The sequence below is a fragment of the Neoarius graeffei genome, chromosome 1, assembly GCF_027579695.1.
Source record: "Neoarius graeffei isolate fNeoGra1 chromosome 1, fNeoGra1.pri, whole genome shotgun sequence".
NCBI lineage: Eukaryota > Metazoa > Chordata > Actinopteri > Siluriformes > Ariidae > Neoarius > Neoarius graeffei.
The window spans coordinates 78,590,594-78,608,840 of NC_083569.1; the positions used below are offsets into that span (position 1 = coordinate 78,590,594).

The 18,247-nt window shown below is 43.0% G+C and overlaps 1 protein-coding gene across 4 annotated transcripts in view; it reads right to left on the reverse strand.

The window, feature by feature from the left end:
- Positions 1 to 18,042, reverse strand: part of si:ch211-200p22.4 (phosphatidylinositol-binding clathrin assembly protein) — a 160,561-nt gene extending 142,519 nt beyond the window's left edge. For 2 of the 4 annotated variants that reach the window (XM_060931479.1, XM_060931389.1), the window contains exon 1: positions 16,882 to 18,042. In XM_060931479.1, coding sequence (XP_060787462.1) covers positions 16,882 to 17,011 — 130 coding nt within the window. In that variant the 5' untranslated portion in view covers positions 17,012 to 18,042. The remainder of the gene's footprint in view (positions 1 to 16,881) is intronic. The other 2 variants (XM_060931308.1, XM_060931571.1) reach the window with 2 other exon arrangements.
- Between the last annotated feature and the right edge of the window lie 205 nt (positions 18,043 to 18,247).

Consider the following 18,247-nt stretch of genomic DNA (forward strand, 5'->3'; position numbering starts at 1 on the left):
CTCAGCAACATGACAAGCTGTGTTATTGCCTTAACATCAACAAAAAGAGCAGAAAGAAAAGGGGGGGGGGGGGGGGGGGGAGAAAAAGAGACCGGGTGGTGAGTGATCGCATGTAAGCTATAACTTGCCTTGTGAACATTCCATAACTATACATCGTTGACAAATTACTGTGGTACAAGAGGAACACGACACTTCCAGCCATGTTATTATTGGAAAATAATCAGCTATGGAGTGATGGTCACACCACTTCACATCAGGATGCACAACATCTCAGAGCAGATTATTTTCCTAGAACAGCATGCCCCCAAGCATGTTTTATTCCTTACTTGTGACAAAGATTTATATATTTAAAAATAAATAAATAAAACCAACCACTTCAACATTTATTGGTTGCATAAGTATTCACCTCCCGTGTCAATACTTGGCCAATACCTTTGGCTGCAATTACAGCTGCAAGGCATCCCAGATGTGTCATCAGCTTTGCACATCTAGAGCCACATGTTTTTGCTTAAGCAAGGCAATTTAAAAGCTCACTGTTTCTAACTATCTGCACTTGGCTCAGGTCTTTTAGAAACCGTGCTTGGCGATATTTAAATCACAAATTATTAGCTACTAAAAATAATTGAGTTTTGGTGAAAAGGAGACTTAATAAATAGGATCTGACCTGAGCTTTCTGGGGGAAGCCATGGCCTAATGGTTAGAGAAGCAGCTTTAGGACCAAAAGGTTGTCGGTTCAATTCCCTGGACCAGCGGGAATGGCTGAAGTTCCCTTGAGCAAGGCACCTAACCCCTAACTGCTCTCCAGGCTGCTCTGGGTGCGTTGTAGGTCACTCTGGATAAGAATGTCTGATAAATGCCATTAGTGTAATGTAATTATCGCTTTGTTCATGTTATTAAAGAATTATGCTAATTAAACCGACATCGTTCCAGCCTCTCAAACCAGCAAAGAGGTATTTGGTCTTTATTAACCCTTCAGTGCCTGCCCAAAATTCTCCCATTTTCACCAATGCCTATTCAAACAAAAATAGCTTGAGGTTGGACTTCAGGATTCCCATCGTGCTATACACCATTTTAAATAAGACCTTTTCAAGGTATTTTTATTTTGTCATGGCAACCATTACATCATTCCTGAAGGGTCCGGCACCAAAGGGTTAATGACAGACATGTCACTAAAATAACTTATCAAAACGTTATCAACCAACAGGGCTCTACATTAACTTTGAGACATGGTAGAAATCTGGTTGCCCGAACTCAGAACATGGTTGCCCAAATATTACATTTTTTTTTAAATTTATTATTCAACCTTCTCAGATGTTGTCTGTATCAACAAGCATTGACACTAGTGCCCCATGCGAGTAATGCGGTAATTAGTCATGTAGTGAAGGACATACCAATACTCAGTCCCCCCCCCAGGATTCCGCGGGCCTTTTTTGTGATTGTTGCGGGCTAAAATGTCTGATGTTGCGGGGGTTTTCCAAAAAATTGCGATGAAAGTTGCGGTGTTTTTTCGGTTTTTGTTGTGATTACATTGCGGGAGGAAGTGAAAGTTGCAAGAAATTGTTGCGATTTTCTCTTTTTGTGATTAAAATTGAGTGATATGTTAAATATTAAGTTATTACTGAAAAACTATTGATTAAAAAAAACAGACACCGAGAAATGGTCCTATAAACAACTTTACCAATATAAAAGATTACCAGGACTACAAAAATGCAGAAAAATAGGCTTTACTTATCCAAATGCACCTGTTGGTTCAAAAGTTAAAGTGCATAGAACCTCACAGCACATGAAGTTACCTTAAAATATAATATAAATGCCTCAACTTTCATGTAAGAAAAAAAAAAAACTATTAATACTAGTGCTGTGTGCAGGCAGTCGCTCCTGAAGACTAAATTAAACAATAATTATAAACTAATAAAATAAATGGCTCAGGCTTCATAGAAGGAAAAAAAAACAAAAAAACAATTTGAACAGAATCTCACAGTATGATGCTGAAGCTGCCTAAACAATGGAAAATAAAATACCATTTTGGCAAAAATGTTGGCATCCATTAATTTCTTGTATTAAGTAAAAAAAAATAATAATAATGTAAATTGCACACAGTCCTTCACTGTAAACATAACACACTTTCAGAAACAGAATTTAAGCCTACATAAACACTGACTCGCACATCATGCAGTGTTGCCAGATACTGCTGACGTTTTCCAGCCCAAAATATGTTCAAAACCCGCCAAAATGCACTTAAAACCGCCCAATCTGGCAACACTGCGCACATGCTGCATCTCTTGAATGTATACACGGAAGTAAGACGGAAGGTAGTTTGTCGACGCCACCTCAAGACGACGCCAACGATTGGTCAAATTCGCGGGAAAGTTGCGGTGATTGGATACAATTGCAACACCGCCCTGAATTCGCGGGGATTGGTTGAATTTGCGTTGAAGTTGCAAATTGCAACATCGTGAAATCCTGGAGGGTCTGAATAGAACACTGAATATGCACTATGCGATAATTATTAGCAATGGGAAACTGCATTGCGAGCCTGCGATGTGCAAATGTGAATTCCGCTAGTTGTTGAACATCCCGTAATGATAACATGGACGTGGTCTTTCCGAGTCAAACAATCGCAAATCGTGATGGAATTTCATCATAGTATGAATGAATAAACATCGTTTTTCACGCAAGTTGACATATTTGGGTAGTTGCCCGATCGGGCAAGCATTTGAGAGAGTCTGGTTGTCCGAATCTATTGAATGGTTGCCCCAGGCAATCGGGCTACTGTTAATGTCGAGCCCTGACCAAATCGCTCTACCTTGACTGTAAACCTCTTACTCGGACACTTTCAGCAGGATGTGCCCTGACTGAAGAGTGGCTTTAGGAAGCAGAAAAAGCAAGCCAAATCCCTGTGCCACTATAAATACTCCACACACAGAGCATGTGAGATTCACACAGACACTCGCACTGATCCGTCAGCCTTGTCATGCGGCAATGATTTATGGAGAGAACGCTGGTCTGAGATCAGTGTCCGACGCTGCACTGGGCATCGGAGAGGTCAGGGAGCAACATCTGTGTGTTGACTCAGTGAAAACCTCAGCATCGTTTGTTCGAACAGGAAAGCACGAGCTCGCCATGGAGGGAAAAGTGGGGGGGAAAAAAAAAAAAAAAAGCATCTGATATACTGATGAGTCAACAGAAGGAACATGAGATTTCAGCAACACTGACTCGTGGTGGTTCCCTGGGAGATTGATCAAGTACAACACGATTAAAGCAGATTCCTTTAGCAAACAAATATCGAGCAAGCTGGCCAGGCAGCCAAGAGTCAGACGAGAACATGTCCTTACAATTTGACTGTGCAATTATTTTGGGAAGATCTCCCACAGTTGAGGCATTCGGGACTAAAAGTTGAGACAAATTGCAGTTGGATAGCAAAGTGAAAGAACCAGAATTTTTTTTTTTTTAAAAAGGGCAGCTCAAATTGAAACGCACTTATTTCCACACATTTCATTCTGTGGTAGTGTGATGGAGGGTTCCCCTCCTCCTCTCTCTCTGGCTGTTATTAGGCTATTTTAAGGAACATGGAGGTTTACTGTGAAGTGAAGCTGTTCAAAAAAAAAAAAAAAGGAAGTGGATGTGCTACTGCTACTGTAATGTCTTGCTCCACACCTCCAGCAACACTGCCTTAATGTTAATCACGTACAAAGCAATCAAGTGAGCCACCCAACATGGCTGTTAAACCACAAAACAAAACAGGACTGAAAAACGATACTCGGGCTGGGCGACATCAGCAAAAATGGTTTCAGTCAAGTAATAATTATTGATCATTTTTTTAATAAAACAACCAGGAAAGGGAAAATGTTGAATTTAACCACTTTACTCTGAATTTAAAATCATCTTACTCAAATCGGGCGGGCCGCCAAGAAATATTAACGGCTGCCTAAAGTACATCTGGTGACCCATTTTAAAGGGGAACTGAAGTCATTTTTAAACTTGCTTTATTTCTTAATTAACGTGTTATTCAATTACGTTTCCGGTTTTAGTAACCTTATATCGTGACTCGTATTGGCAACTAATTGCAGTTAAATATTATACTCGCTCATCGGCCTATTCGGGTTTTGAATTTAGTTCGTTTGGGCCACGGCAGGCGTCGCTTATCCGCGCCATCTTCACGAGACTTGTGCGAGACTTCGAAATGCCAGGTGTCAGTGCCGCCATTTTGAAAAAACTGTTTTCCAAACGAAGTATTGCACAAAAACGAGTTTAAATGACGATTACTGCCTACTTGTTTCAAACTTTCCTGACTGCTATCAAAACAAACAAAACTTCCGGCTTGATTACGTCAGCGTTCGAAAGAGGGCGTGCGCGTCTTTTGACAATGTTGGCAGACGTTGGTCACTTTGATTTCCGCTGTACGTTTTACTTCTGTCCTACGATGTCTCGCACAGGTCTCAACGAATCTCGTTTACAGCCATTGCTTTGACATGGACTGATATATTACAGAGCATATTTCAAACACTCAGAACTTGCTATAAATCAACGACAAAATAGCGATCAAAACTGCATTCCGATAGTTAAAACATGAGAAAAATTGAATTTTAATTAAAAAAAAAAAAAAAAATTTGCCTTCAGTTCTCCTTTAACAAATGCATATGAAGAATGAGAATGTTCTGTGAGCGATAGATAAATAACGAACAGAACGCAGCCTACTGGATCACTAACAGGAGCCGTGTTGTGCTGGAATGATTGGCCAAAGAGCCGACTACATGAACGGAGAGCTTTCATGCTGCAGAAAGACAGAGTCTTAAATCAGTGTCCAACATTACCATGACAACACAAAGCACATGGAGTCCAAATCAGAGCTTTCAACTTCCTAATAACACCAAGTCAATTTAACCAGTTATTAAAACGACATTAACAGTCTGTGTACATTGTTACTATGAACTTTCGCATATAATGAACCAAGATCGTGTCCCCTGCCTTTAGTGACAATGTATTGGAGTCTTTTAATAATAAACCCCCATAATCACCGTGTCATGTCCATTGGAGCACCACGAGGACTAAATTACAGTACTGTGCACTTGTTCCAGATTAGAGTGCAATCACAGCATGCACTTACAAAAACCCTAAACACACAGGCTTGACGACGTATACGTGCTGTACCTAGTAGGGTGCATCAGTTGCCCCCTAAAAATGAGAAGTTCCTCCGATCATGATGCATATTTGATATTTGTTTTTATGTTCCTTTTGGTAAGAAAACACACTGGGTGAAATATTTTGACAAAATTCAAAAAAAAAGTTTAATGCTGGCACCAGGAGCTCAAAGTCATGGAAAAAGCTGCCATTTTATGAATTATGACAAAATTTCGATCACTTTTCATGAAAACATTATGGCACCTTATAGAGTATACCAAATATCTTAGATACACATTTTTAGTACATATTCTAAATATATTATCAAGCACAGTTTGAGTTTTAGCTGTTCATTGAATCATTGTTCAACTACTTTTAAACAATACAAATGTATTCTGAATCACATTAATGCTTCTCAATCCCTTGCAAAGGTTCTTAACATGATCTCTGGGTCACAAGAAATCAATAAATGGAGTCCAACATTGTGATTCAAACCTTACGCGAAAACATAAGCGTTTTTTGGCAAAAAAAATGAACCTCATGGTGCCACCATTAGACTTTTGAATATGGTCAAAAAATTTTACAGGATGTCTTTATTGGTGAAAAGGAACACCCAAACAAAAATGTATCAGATTTTATGAAAAGTGAGGGCAACTGATGCACCCTAGTACCTAGTGTCTCACATTACCAAGCCTTGTACCCATGTGTTGCGTTTGCCTTTCTGGTTTTGACTGTTGTGTATTTAGACTCCGCTTTTCATCTTTGCCTCCACCATTCTGTTTGTGCCTCGCGTGCCCATTGCCTGTTTCACGACCCTGCCTTTGTCTTACATTTTTTGAACCGTTTGCCTGCCTGTTTGTAAATAAACTTCCTGCAATTACGTTCGTCATTTGCCCACTTACGTGACACATGGAGTCATGTACTCCTTTTCCCACCAGAGACAAACAAACAAGTAATCAAGTCTACAGTCATGTTAACAATACATGATACCATAAACCAAAAGGTTTAACAAGCAGAGCTGAGCTTAGGTGTCGATCATGAACAATTATCAAGAACAGTGATCAAGGGACGAAATCACTGCCGATACCGCTAAACTCAACACCGGCAACATTTTTATACCCCCCACCCCATGGCTTGACATAAACGACACTGGCAATTTGCACGTGAATAGCGAGTCAGGGTCAACGATACCCCAGTAACCGCCATCGCTTTCATAACACACGAAGAAATCCTCGCCTCCGTTTGTGATCCTTTAACTTGATCAATGAACTGGGATAGTGACTCGGAAGAAGAAATGAGGTTGGACTGGAGGAGATCAGGAGAATGTGCCTAAAATTTCACATATAACGAGTGTCTGGTGTGACAAATGGATCCATTTCAGTATAACAAACTATTTGGACGTCCCGAGGAGTGCGTTATAGTGGGGGTTGCGGTGTAATTTTCTTCTTCATCAACAAAAGTCACAGACAGCCTACAAGATTTAAAAGCAACCTTTGGTTGTCACTGATAGATAACATGCACAGTTTACTGAACGGTGCAAGCGGAGCAAATTCCAACTCGTGACTTCAGATCGTGTTTTTGTGCCGCCCTTTCCACCAGTTACCACCACAAGGCCATTTCAGACGTGTGGAAAGCACTGCTCATTTTCTCACCGTTTCTGTTGTGTCACGTCACTGGTGAACAGGAAAAAAAAAAATTCCCCTGTTAAATGATTGACACGCCAACAGCCACTCTTTGCATGCTCCATTACCGATGGATACAGCAGGCTGTTTACGAGCCAGGGAGAGAGCACACTCGGGGTTTGTTCATGCTACTGAACTTTGCGAGTGCATTATGCACATTTCTGGTAGTTTGCGTTAAAGTGAAACTATCGCCCAGGCCTATAGGATACTGAACACAACACACACCGGTGAAAATCTTGTGATACTTGGTTCGGAGACTAACTTGTTTGCGTTTTAGCCCCCTCCATGAAAAGTTAGCCGTTGTCTGCCTTGTGCCTGACGTCACAGGAGGATATCGGATAGTAGCGCAGTTACAATGGAGTTTAAAAGGAGAAACATTAACGTAAGAGACAAGTCAGATTTTACTGTTAGCTCGTAAAAGCGCAAAAAAAAAAAAAAAAAAAAAAATTATTTTCTCATTGTCAAATTTACGAGAGATCCTGTGTGGAACTCGTGCAAACGGCAACAGGCTCCGAATGCAATGCAGATTTACGACGCAGTTGTACGGAGACTCCGCTTGGCTAGCTAGAGATCTATAAATGTGATAGGATTGATGGATGACTTAAAGGAACAGTCCACCATACTTCCATAATGAAATATGCTCTTATCTGAATTGAGACGAGCTGCTCCGTACCTCTCCGAGCTTTGCGCGACCTCCCAGTCAGTCAGACGCGCTGTCACTCCTGTTAGCAATGTAGCTAGGCTCAGTATGGCCAACGGTATTTTTTGGGGCTGTAGTTAGATGCGACCAAACTCTTCCACGTTTTTCCTGTTTACATAGGTTTATATGACCAGTGACATGAAACAAGTTCAGTTACACAAATTGAAACGTAGCGATTTTCTGTGCTATGGAAAGTCCGCACTATAATGACAGGCGTACTAACACCTTCTGCGCGCTTCGGCAGCGCATTGATACGGAGCTCAGATATCAATGCGCTGCCGAAGCGCGCAGAAGGTGTTAGTACGCCTGTCATTATAGTGTGGACTTTCCATAGCACAGAAAATCGCTACGTTTCAATTTGTGTAACTGAACTTGTTTCATGTCACTGGTCATATAAACCTATGTAAACAGGAAAAACGTGGAAGAGTTTGGTCGCATCTAACTACAGCCCCAAAAAATACCATTGGCCATACTGAGCCTAGCTACATTGCTAACAGGAGTGACGGTGCGTCTGACTGACTGGGAGGTCGCGCAAAGCTCGGAGAGGTACGGAGCAGCTCGTCTCAATTCAGATAAGAGCATATTTCATTATGGAAGTACGGTGGACTGTTCCTTTAAGATGAAAGTTGGACCTTTGGAACTGGTACAGTGTACAGCTGAGAATCTAAGAGAGCTGGACAGACAAGGACTAAAGTGCTGCTGCATCACTCTTTAGAAAAAGAGTGAAAGCAAGGGCTAAATCCCACCAGCACCACTAGCAGCAGGTAGTCACATGGCATTCTGGGTAATCCAGGAGACTTGTTTGGAAATCCATAAAGTCAGTTCAGAATTATGATTAAATAAGTATTTTTTGCACAACAGAAAAGTCACACGTTCATCACAACTGTACACCGTGAGAGTGGAAAATATTATAACGAATGGATACAAAGCATTATTAACAGGTAACACACACCATTCAGCTTCAACTTCCCCATAGAGGTTTCTTTCTGCACTATGAAAGTGTTCACACACACAGTGAAACTGGGGCCCTTCACAGTGAGGAAGTGTTCGCTAGAAGTATTAGTGACTCACTGATGTGGTTAACGGTGTGAATGACCCGACCTTCACACCTACACACCACAGCCATCCAGCCTCCCAAGCTAAACAATAACACACCACTTGTGCAGATAAACAGAGTGATGTTAATTAGGGGATTAATATTAATCATTACACCTGTGATGAAAAAGGACAACCGATTTCAGCTTAAAGCAGTCGACGCAAAAGCTTAAAAGTGCATATTCTGGACCAATTTATTTATTTTTTTATTAATATGAAAGTATGTCCCTTCATCCAGAAGGGTAATTTTGCACAAGGCCGTCTGTCTACAGCAGAAAAAAATAAAAAACAAAACATCTGGAAAAATCCCAAGTGAGTCTGGAGCCAGATTCGTGACGTCACCTGCGGAAGCGCCAGCAGGCTGCGCGAGCTTTGCACGGTTTCAGTGCACAGCCTGTGTAGACCAAGCGCTCCCATTTCTCTCTCATTGTCCGGCCTTTTGGGAAACGATGAGTACTAATCCCATCATGATTGGTGTTGCTACACCCTCCTACGATACATCTGTTAACCATTTTAATAATTACGCGATAACGCTGAAGAAACTTGCAGAAAACCACCAGGTCGTTTTCTCATAAACAAACCAGCGCTGACGTAGGATTCAGAGGGAGGCGTCCCGCACGCGACATCACGAAAATCAATGTTTGCCGGGAAATCCAAATGCCAAGTTTTTTCAGAGGCGGACCGATTCGCCTCAAATGGCTTGATTTCAACTGAATTTTTCTGGTATTGCGCAAGGTAAAAAAAATTGCACAAAATGCAAAAATGTGACAGATATTTGACCAAAGTTTAATATAAAATAGGAGAATTACAGTGATCTTGCTCCTGAATTTACCCGTGATATGCCCTTTCACTCCATTAGGATGGCTCAGAGTTATTTGAATTCTTAAACATGATCGTCATACGTTTCCCATCATGGGAATATCGACAGGACAGGACGTGCCATGTTCTTAGTAACATGACAAGCTATAGGGTTTGGTGGGGTTTTTTTGGCCTTAAGACAAACACCTGGAACAACTGTTCACAGCTGCTATAATGGAAGTAATAACAGGAACAAGTTCGTCTTGCAGATCTTCCAACATAAAACGTCACTTATTTATACATACGTGTTTATATAGGCATTTGCCCCAAGAGCACAAAGTGCTCATCTCGGACGCTCACGCCAAGATACAGTATTTACATCAATTATAGAGTGCAAGTGAAAGAAGGTGCTTTTCTAATGACAGCCTGGACCCTTTGATCAGTTAAAACCCTACCAAGGTTGCTTGAAATAAAAGTTTTGTTCATATGTAACATAACCAAGTGGATAATAAACTGCAACGTGTCACTAACTTGAAAACTGTAGGTCGCTGGCAAACCGCAGTGCTATACAAGGACTAAAACACTTCAGGATGTGCGGTTAAGGCCCGGTCCTACAATACTGATAACCACAACCATAGCGATAACTACAAATAAATATCGGTCCCCTGCAGTTGACATGGTTGATGCTTACACCAGACCGGTAACGATACCTACAGCCCAGGCCTGGGTTTATCAGGATCAGTGAGATTGCTTCTGGAGAGAGTTTTCCAGGCCTGGATCTGATCCGATAAAACAGCTGAACCATCAGGTAATTGTTTACATGCGACATTGTCTGAGCATGCGTCATTTTCTCCAGGCTTCTTTGCACACCACTGCGAGTTGGCATAATGGTTAGCGTGTCCACCTCTCGATCCTGAGTTCTACTCGCGGTCAGGTCATACCAAAGACCATCATAAAAATGGTACCTACTGCTGTCTGGCAAGGCACACTGCAATACAGATGCGAGTGCGGAAGTCAAACTCAAACTCTTTCAGTAACCAGAGGACCAGCCCCCCACTGTACAGGTGAGAGGCCAAGGGCTAACGAAATGGAGATCAGCACTGCACCCATACGCCTTAAAGAGCTGGTTAGCACTGGGACAGGAGACTGCCTGGGAAGACCAGATCCTGGTGTGAGAGGGACTGACTTTTTGTACAGCCTTGCTGCATCATGAAGTCACGGAACACAGATTCACAGAAAATAAAAAAAATATCATGCAAAAGCACGGATCTTTTATTCACAGATGTTTGTTTTTTTCCCTCCATAAAATAATATTTTAATTAGTTATGAACTTCAGCAGTCCAAACATTTGTTTTAGACTTCTTAAATTATTTTTTTTTTAAATCCATGACGCATCATCCATATGAAATCGGTAACCAACCTGTAATGTACCGAAACATCCATGACGAATCCGGAAATTATTAGCACCCATGATGCACCTGTATTAAAATCCGTAACCACGGTGTATTTTGCATCCTTTATTATATTCCCGTCGTCCGTGACCCATGTGTATTATATCAACCACTGGAGTGTGTGTTGTTTTGAAGTCCAAGCTGTACAGTACGACCCGGAATAAACGTGCTACTACTTGGAAAAAGCTTCCATGACTATTCCTAAGTTGCATGCATTTATTTACCTGAGTGGCAGCACCAAGCGAGATTATAGTTGTCGTGTGACTGCTCCAGACTGGAACTAAACTCAGGCATGCCTCTTTTCCACCAAATCAGTTCCAGGGCTGGTTCGGGGTCAGTGCTGGTTCACAACTCGTTCAACTTGCGAGCCAGCTGAGAACCAGTTTGCTTTTCCATAGCTCGCGGTGCTAAGAGAAGACACGTCATTACGTCGCTGTATACGTCAGTTACGTCGTTACGCTTGCATAAACCTTGGTGCGAATATCGAAGCAAAAACAACACGGAAGAAGCAGCAGCAACAACAATAATAAATGACTTCGCGTTTGTACAGCTGCTGCTTCTCGTCGCTTAAAAATGGCGATCTTTCGCGGTCTTGCTATTGTTGTTGGTCTTAACAACTCCGCCCCCCCACTGACGTAAGCGGTTCTTTCCTCTGGCCCAGCAGAGAGTTGGTGCTAGCCTGGAACCCGTTCTTTGTCAGTGGAAACGGAAAACCCGGTTCCAAACTAAGCACTGGCCCCGAACCAGCCCTGGAACTGCTTTGGTGGAAAAGGGGCAGCAGAGGGAGAGTCAGAGTTGGAGTTATAGGCAGAGAGTTACTGATCTTGTGGGACCGGACCCTAAAAGGAAAATAACCAACTCTGGAATGGTACCAGTAACTCAGCTCAGTTATTAAAAGGATGGCATACGAGATCAGTATCAGCTGATACTCGGTTTGATGCTTGATACTGCATCAAAAATGGGAAAAGTGGAATCTGTACAACCTTAGGTTTTGTTTACTTGAAAATGGAAGTTTATCTTCATAAATATCTTGTGCAAAATTTTGCTACCAGACAACTAATGTATTTAAAAAAAATAAAAACATTAAAGCCAAGTCAAACTGACACCTAACTCGCAACAGGTTGCAATTTATTATCCACTATAGTTTTGGTTCATTGTCGCAGCCATGGCCTAAAGGTTAGAAAAGCAGCCTTCAGCTCAAAAGGTTGTTGGTTCAATTCCTTTGAACAGCAGGAAAAGTGTAGCACTCCATATCATGGCTGAAGTGCCTTTAAACAAGGCCCCTTAAGCCCAAACTGCTCCCCGAGTGCTGTAGCATAGCTGGTTCGCCTCCAACCTCGCATGGTGGCCTTTATTCAAAAGGATTATAAACCCTCAGACTGGAGGAGGGCAGCGTGTGGGGCGGCACGCGCTGCAAGGGGAAGACAGAAACTTTGGGCGGCAGAGGACTCCGGTCCCTAGGCCTTACCCCCCCCCACCGTAGCACCGCCGGTGGTTGCTGCCACCACCACCAGAGCGACCTGCTCAGAGCGAGTCGTAGACGGCCGGTTCTTCTTTTCAGTAGGCCCGGAACAATGCAGGCCTGAGGCCGTCCACCCCCCAGCAAGCTGCCTGTTGCTCTCATGTGCATGTTCACTGCTTCACATGGGTTAAATGCAGAGGAATTTCACTGTGCCCTCATGTACATGTGACAAGCTAAAGGCTTCTTCTAATCCATGATACACACTCCACTGTGAGTTTTGGATACCAACAAGACCAGCCCGAAGTCTAGACATGGGTAATACGATGAGACAATATAAATATAATAATTTGCATCAAATAGCACTACTTTTTAGTAACACTGATGAACTCTTTGCTGCTCACAGAACCAAGCAACTGGTCGGCTATTCAACGTGATGTTTTTCATGACATGAAACAGGACACTGGTGCATGAATTAACGCAAGGGTTTCTTCATCAGCAGGGGTGTCTCATATCCTGTATTATGACATGTTCAGTGACTGTGGTGTTTGATTTGGTATTTTTTTTTTAAAGACCTCTTGAGAAAGGTGCATTTGCATGAGTGAGTCAAGCTTTCCAACAACCAATCAGTGATCACCGTTGCTTTGCAACAACCAATCACTGATCTCCATCACTTGTCCCACCCATACACTTTGTTCTTCATTTCAGACTCTCTTCTTAGCAATATTTACAAGGAACACCACACACACATTCATATCCATCTCCTAACTCCTCAGTGCCACTGCTTATTTTTCTGGGTTCTTGCCAGACATTAGAGTCTTTTGTAAACACAAACAGTTCGCGGTGCCACTACCAAAGACTTATTTCTATACAAAATAACCTACATTTTATTTTCTATTCAGTTCTATTCTTTAGAAAAATCTTCCTTATCCACAGAACACATTTTGACATGTAAATGATCATGACGAGTCAATGAATATGCAAAATATCATGACCTCTTTCTCTGCTTAGCCCTGAAGAGAGAGTTACACCAGTAACGAATATCACCCGTCACTATCTATCCAACACACACGCTACAGGTGAGCTGGTGTTCAACCAACATGTCCTGCCTCCCTTCTTTCAGCTGCTCCCATTAGGGCTCGCCACAGCAGATGTGCTCAGCATATTTGATTTGGCATGGGGGTTTTTTAAGAAAAAAAAAACCTAAACAGACACTGGATGCCCTTCCTGACAACCCTCCACAATCGATCTAGGCTTGAAACTGGCACCAAGTATGCACTAACTCGTAAAGGTAAAATTGAGTATTTTACCTAAGCGGCATGTTTTTGGGCCGAGAGGGGAAACCCGGAGGAAACCTACACAGACACAGAGAGAACATCCAAACGCCACACAGAAAATCCCCCATTGGCTGTAAGGTTCAAACCCAGAACCTTCTTGCTGTGAGGAGACAGTGCCACCCCATCAAACTGCCTGCCTAGAGCTTGCATTTATAATGTGTTCAGAAATCAAAACTAGATAGAAACGATGACTAAAGTCACAGTAATTTGCATTAACTCTTACAAACTGGGACATCTGGTTACTGTACCCTATAGATCTGGAACAGTAAAAGATAATGACAGTGAGGAAAAGTTGTGCCCTGAACAAAATAAAAAGAATGAAAAAATAATTTTAAAAATCATGAAAATTGATAGTTATAACTGATTGAAAAAAAAAAAAAACATTTTTCATGGATCATTCCAGTTCGGTGATCCAGATCAGCACCAAAAGTCACAGGAACATAATTCAGCCTAGTATTCTTAATGTGAAATTTGGTGATGAAAACTGAGGGAGAAATAGCATCGTAAAAAAACATTACGAGAATAAGACGAAGAATAAAGTAGAAAGATCCTGAGTGAGTGTAACAATTTGCACAAGCACTGTGGAAGCCTTTGTCACATGCACAGTGAAACTCATCCTTTGTATTTAACCCATCTGAAGCAATGAACGAACAAACACATACATACATACATACATACACACACACACACACACACAGTGGACAGCCATACTACAGCACCCAGGGAGCAGTTAGGGGTTAGGTACCTTACTCAAGCACACTTCAGCCCAAGGCTGCCCCATGTTAACCTAACTGCATGTCTTTGAACTGTGGAGGAAACCTACGCAGACACAGGAAGAACATGCAAATTCCACCCCTCCCAAATGGCCACTGGGCTCGAACCTGGAACCATCTCGCTGTGAGGCAACAGTGCTAACCACTCCACCACCTTAATGAGACGTAACCTGTGCTACTTTATTATAGTGACCTTTAAGCTAATATCTCACTGGGCTGCAACAGCTTGCGACAAATTGCGAACATCATTCGCGAGAGAGTTTCAAAAGTGTCTTGAAACATTGGCGGGGCTTCTCAATTCCCTTGCATGAGTCGCAAAGTGTCGCTCCTTCGTCGCTGAAATTTTGAACATGTTTAAACAATTCGTGCGACAATTTCTCTCAAAATAGCTGCAAAGCCATCACGAACCCTTCTCAAGTCGGTTTCCTCTAGTTCCCTGCCTGCAGAGGGAAAGCCGGGCTGTGACAGCCTGCGACTAGTTGGAGACAACAATTATGGTACAATACGCGAATATCAATTCAGTCTGATTCCAAGTGAAAATTGTCGCTAATTTATCGCAATTGTTGTGTCTCCAGCTAGTCATGGGCTGTCGCAGCCCAGTGAGATACTACCCTTACACACACACCCAAATGACACGGTGTGAAACTACAGACTGTGTATTTATTTTGCACATTGCTGCTTCGCAGGTTTTCATCCTCGGGTTGATCCGAAGCCTGGGTTTGTTTGTGCTTAGTAGGGAGTGGCGCATCTTCTCGGTTCTCCGGTCTCGCCTCACTGTCCAGAAACATGCAGGTAGGTGGACTGGCGAGTCTAAAGCTGTGTTCACATATATACCGGTACGGTAGTGGCATAACTGTATCGATACAAAGTATACCGGTACAGTTTAGTGCATCTATCCACACTAGTGAGAAACGTTTGCGGTTTTCTTTCACGGTAGTTGAAATGCATGTGCGCGAAATGTTTCCGTGGTTACCGAGTAACTTCCTTCTGAGAACATGGCGGATGAAACAACGTGTGTGTGCTTTTTGTTGTCAATGTACAGTCCGCATTTCTGGTGGTCATTTATTCAGTCGAATCGTATAAAGTGCGCGAGGCAGTTGAGAAAGAAACAAAGAAAACGAATCTCCGTTCTTCACTATTTTATTCAGCGAAGACATCGATAGAGGTGTGTGACTTTGCGCATTATATTTGTATCGATACAGAGCCGCTTCATCTGTCCACACTACAGGGAAGCGCTACAGTACCGATACAAAGCCCATACATTTGTGGGTTTCGTACCGATACAGTACCGGTATAGTTGCTAGTGTGGACAGGTGTTGCGGTACGAAAGTAGTATTGCATCGGTATAAAATCCCTAGTGTGGACAGGGTATTAGGCCGAATCCCATTTCACCCCTTGGACCAACCCCTTGGCCCTTTCCCTCCATTTTGCGCGTTCACGTGAAGGGGTAGGGGTATCCCAATCCCAGTTAACGCGAAGGGGTAGGGGAAGGGGGAGGGCTTCTGTACCCCTCCAAACGGAGATTTTCCTGGAGCTGACTCCGAACGAAGGGGTTTGAGTGATTTCCCACAATGCCATGCGGATTTCAGCGAGATTTCATGCGGATTTCAGAAAGATGGCGGTTCCCGCGGCGAAAGATTGTCATAAATGTATTTTCTCCATTATTTACGTGTTTTAAGTTGTTATCCAGAGGAAACACGCCGCTTGATTCGCTTTCGAGCTGAGAATGAGCAGTGATTTCTGAAATCCAAGCTGCTGCTAAAAAGCTTTGGGAGTGAGTATTGTTTTCGGTTGCTTGACTGCGTACGTTTTGTTCTGTTATTCTCGCTTTTATTGTTTACATGAGTGTTCTGACACCTCATTCTGTCGGATGTGGTGCACGAAGCGCCAAAGATATCCCATTCAGTGGTGTTAGTTAACAAATCACACCCTGCCAGCAGAGATTTCTGGTTCTGGCTCTGACTGTAGCGGCTGGTCGCAGCCAATGACGCATTTGGTCGCGTTTTGCTAACGTAAACGCTGACGGAGGTACGCGATGACGTATGCGATCGTTGAAGGGCTATCCCAATACGTAAGGGTTGAATTTCAAGCCCTATCCCTTGTAGCTCAGTTTCAAGGGGAAGGGCCAAGGGGAAGGGAGAGGGGAAGGGGTAGAAATTAGAATTGGGATTGGGCCTTAGAGTCACCCTAGTTGTGAACGTGTGTGTGTGAACGTGTGTGTGTGAACATGCACAAGTGTGGTGCTCTTTGACAGTATGTCAGGAGTGAATCACTTCCAGAAAAATGTCTACAGAATTAAAATGCACGAAGGTGCATAAGTTTATGGACATGCAACGGTGACGTGCGCATGCGCAGAACCCTTTGGTAGGAGTAGGACGCTGGTCACACCTGAGCTGCTTGTGTTAGTGTGAGAGAGAGAGAGAGAGAGAGAGAGAGAGAGCAGTGAGGAGGCTGGGGATACTCACAGTCCAGATGTTTTTTCTTGGGGCCGCTCACTTCATGAGTCGTGGCCTTACACACGGCTTTGCTGATGCTGGAGCCGGTCATGCTGTGCTGCGCAGCCGCGATGCGATCCGTGATGCTCTGTCCTGACATGATCCTCCTCAACACTGACTACTGATCAGCTGGACGAGTTTCTCTCCAAAAAGCTTAACAGCTCAGTAATATGAGCAGATCTAGGAAACCCTCAAGTCAGTAAAGTGACTGCTTATTATTTATTTACAGATCAATATAAAACCCCCACAATACTAGCTAGCTAAATACTAAACCAGTTTGGGTTTTGTACTCAGGAATATATATATATATATATAAAAAGAGACTATAGCTACCTATCTAAATCTAGTACAAATATGATCTAACCCAAGTGTCAATGTTCCAGCCGGATGAACTGATTGACTGAGCTGATGTTAGCTAATATAACCATAACAGCGCTCAGACCGAGTCCAGGAGCTCACAGTGAAATCTGAGCACAGAGGAAGATTACAAAATGACATCGCTGGCTATCCGTCGTGCCAGATCAGAAAAGCAGAAAGATAGAGAAGAAGAAGGAGAGAGGGAGAGGAAAATGCCACGTACCCCAAGAAAGACGAGAACTGGTTACTCAGGTCTGCTTTTGTTTTTAGTCGAAAGGCGATTTAAAGGCTCAGTGATTACCTGGGAGACGCTTCCGGTCCAAAGGAATGCACGCGCGGACAAACAAACACGCCAAGTTATTAAGTGGTTGCCAGGTGAAGCCCGGAGCTCCCCGGCTAATCTCTGCTCCAGCCCCAAACTCGCCTACAACTCCTCGGTGCCAGTTCCGGCTCTCGCTAGCGACTCAAACACTTCCCTGACATGGACGATATCGAACCTACAACCGACACGGAGGGCAGAAATTAAAGTGTGGAGTTGAAACCTGAAGGACAGAAACCTATTAGCTTAATCCGCTCAAACCCGCCACCCGACCGGGATCTGTGTAAAGAAGTCCGACTAGTCTAGTCCAGCCCCAGGACCGCCACTCGGGGGGAAAAAAGTAGTTTTTCCTCGTCCTGGATCAATAGGTGGAGGAATTCCAGTAGGGAGTGAGTTTTATCAGCCCCCTCCAACTACACTCGCCTTGGGTTTATTCCGGTTTGTGAAGAGCAGCTCCGGACAAAATGGCTGCGCAGAAATCAGGTGATCCGGAGTGAACGCTGATTGGACGGAAGCAGAGAACGCGCTGATTGGACGGAAGCAGAGAGCGCGCTGATTGGACAGAATTTTTTGACTCGCACTGGTTTATTCATTATTAAAATGTCATTGTAATCAAATAATAATAATGTGTGGTCCAAAAGATGTTACATGATCAATATG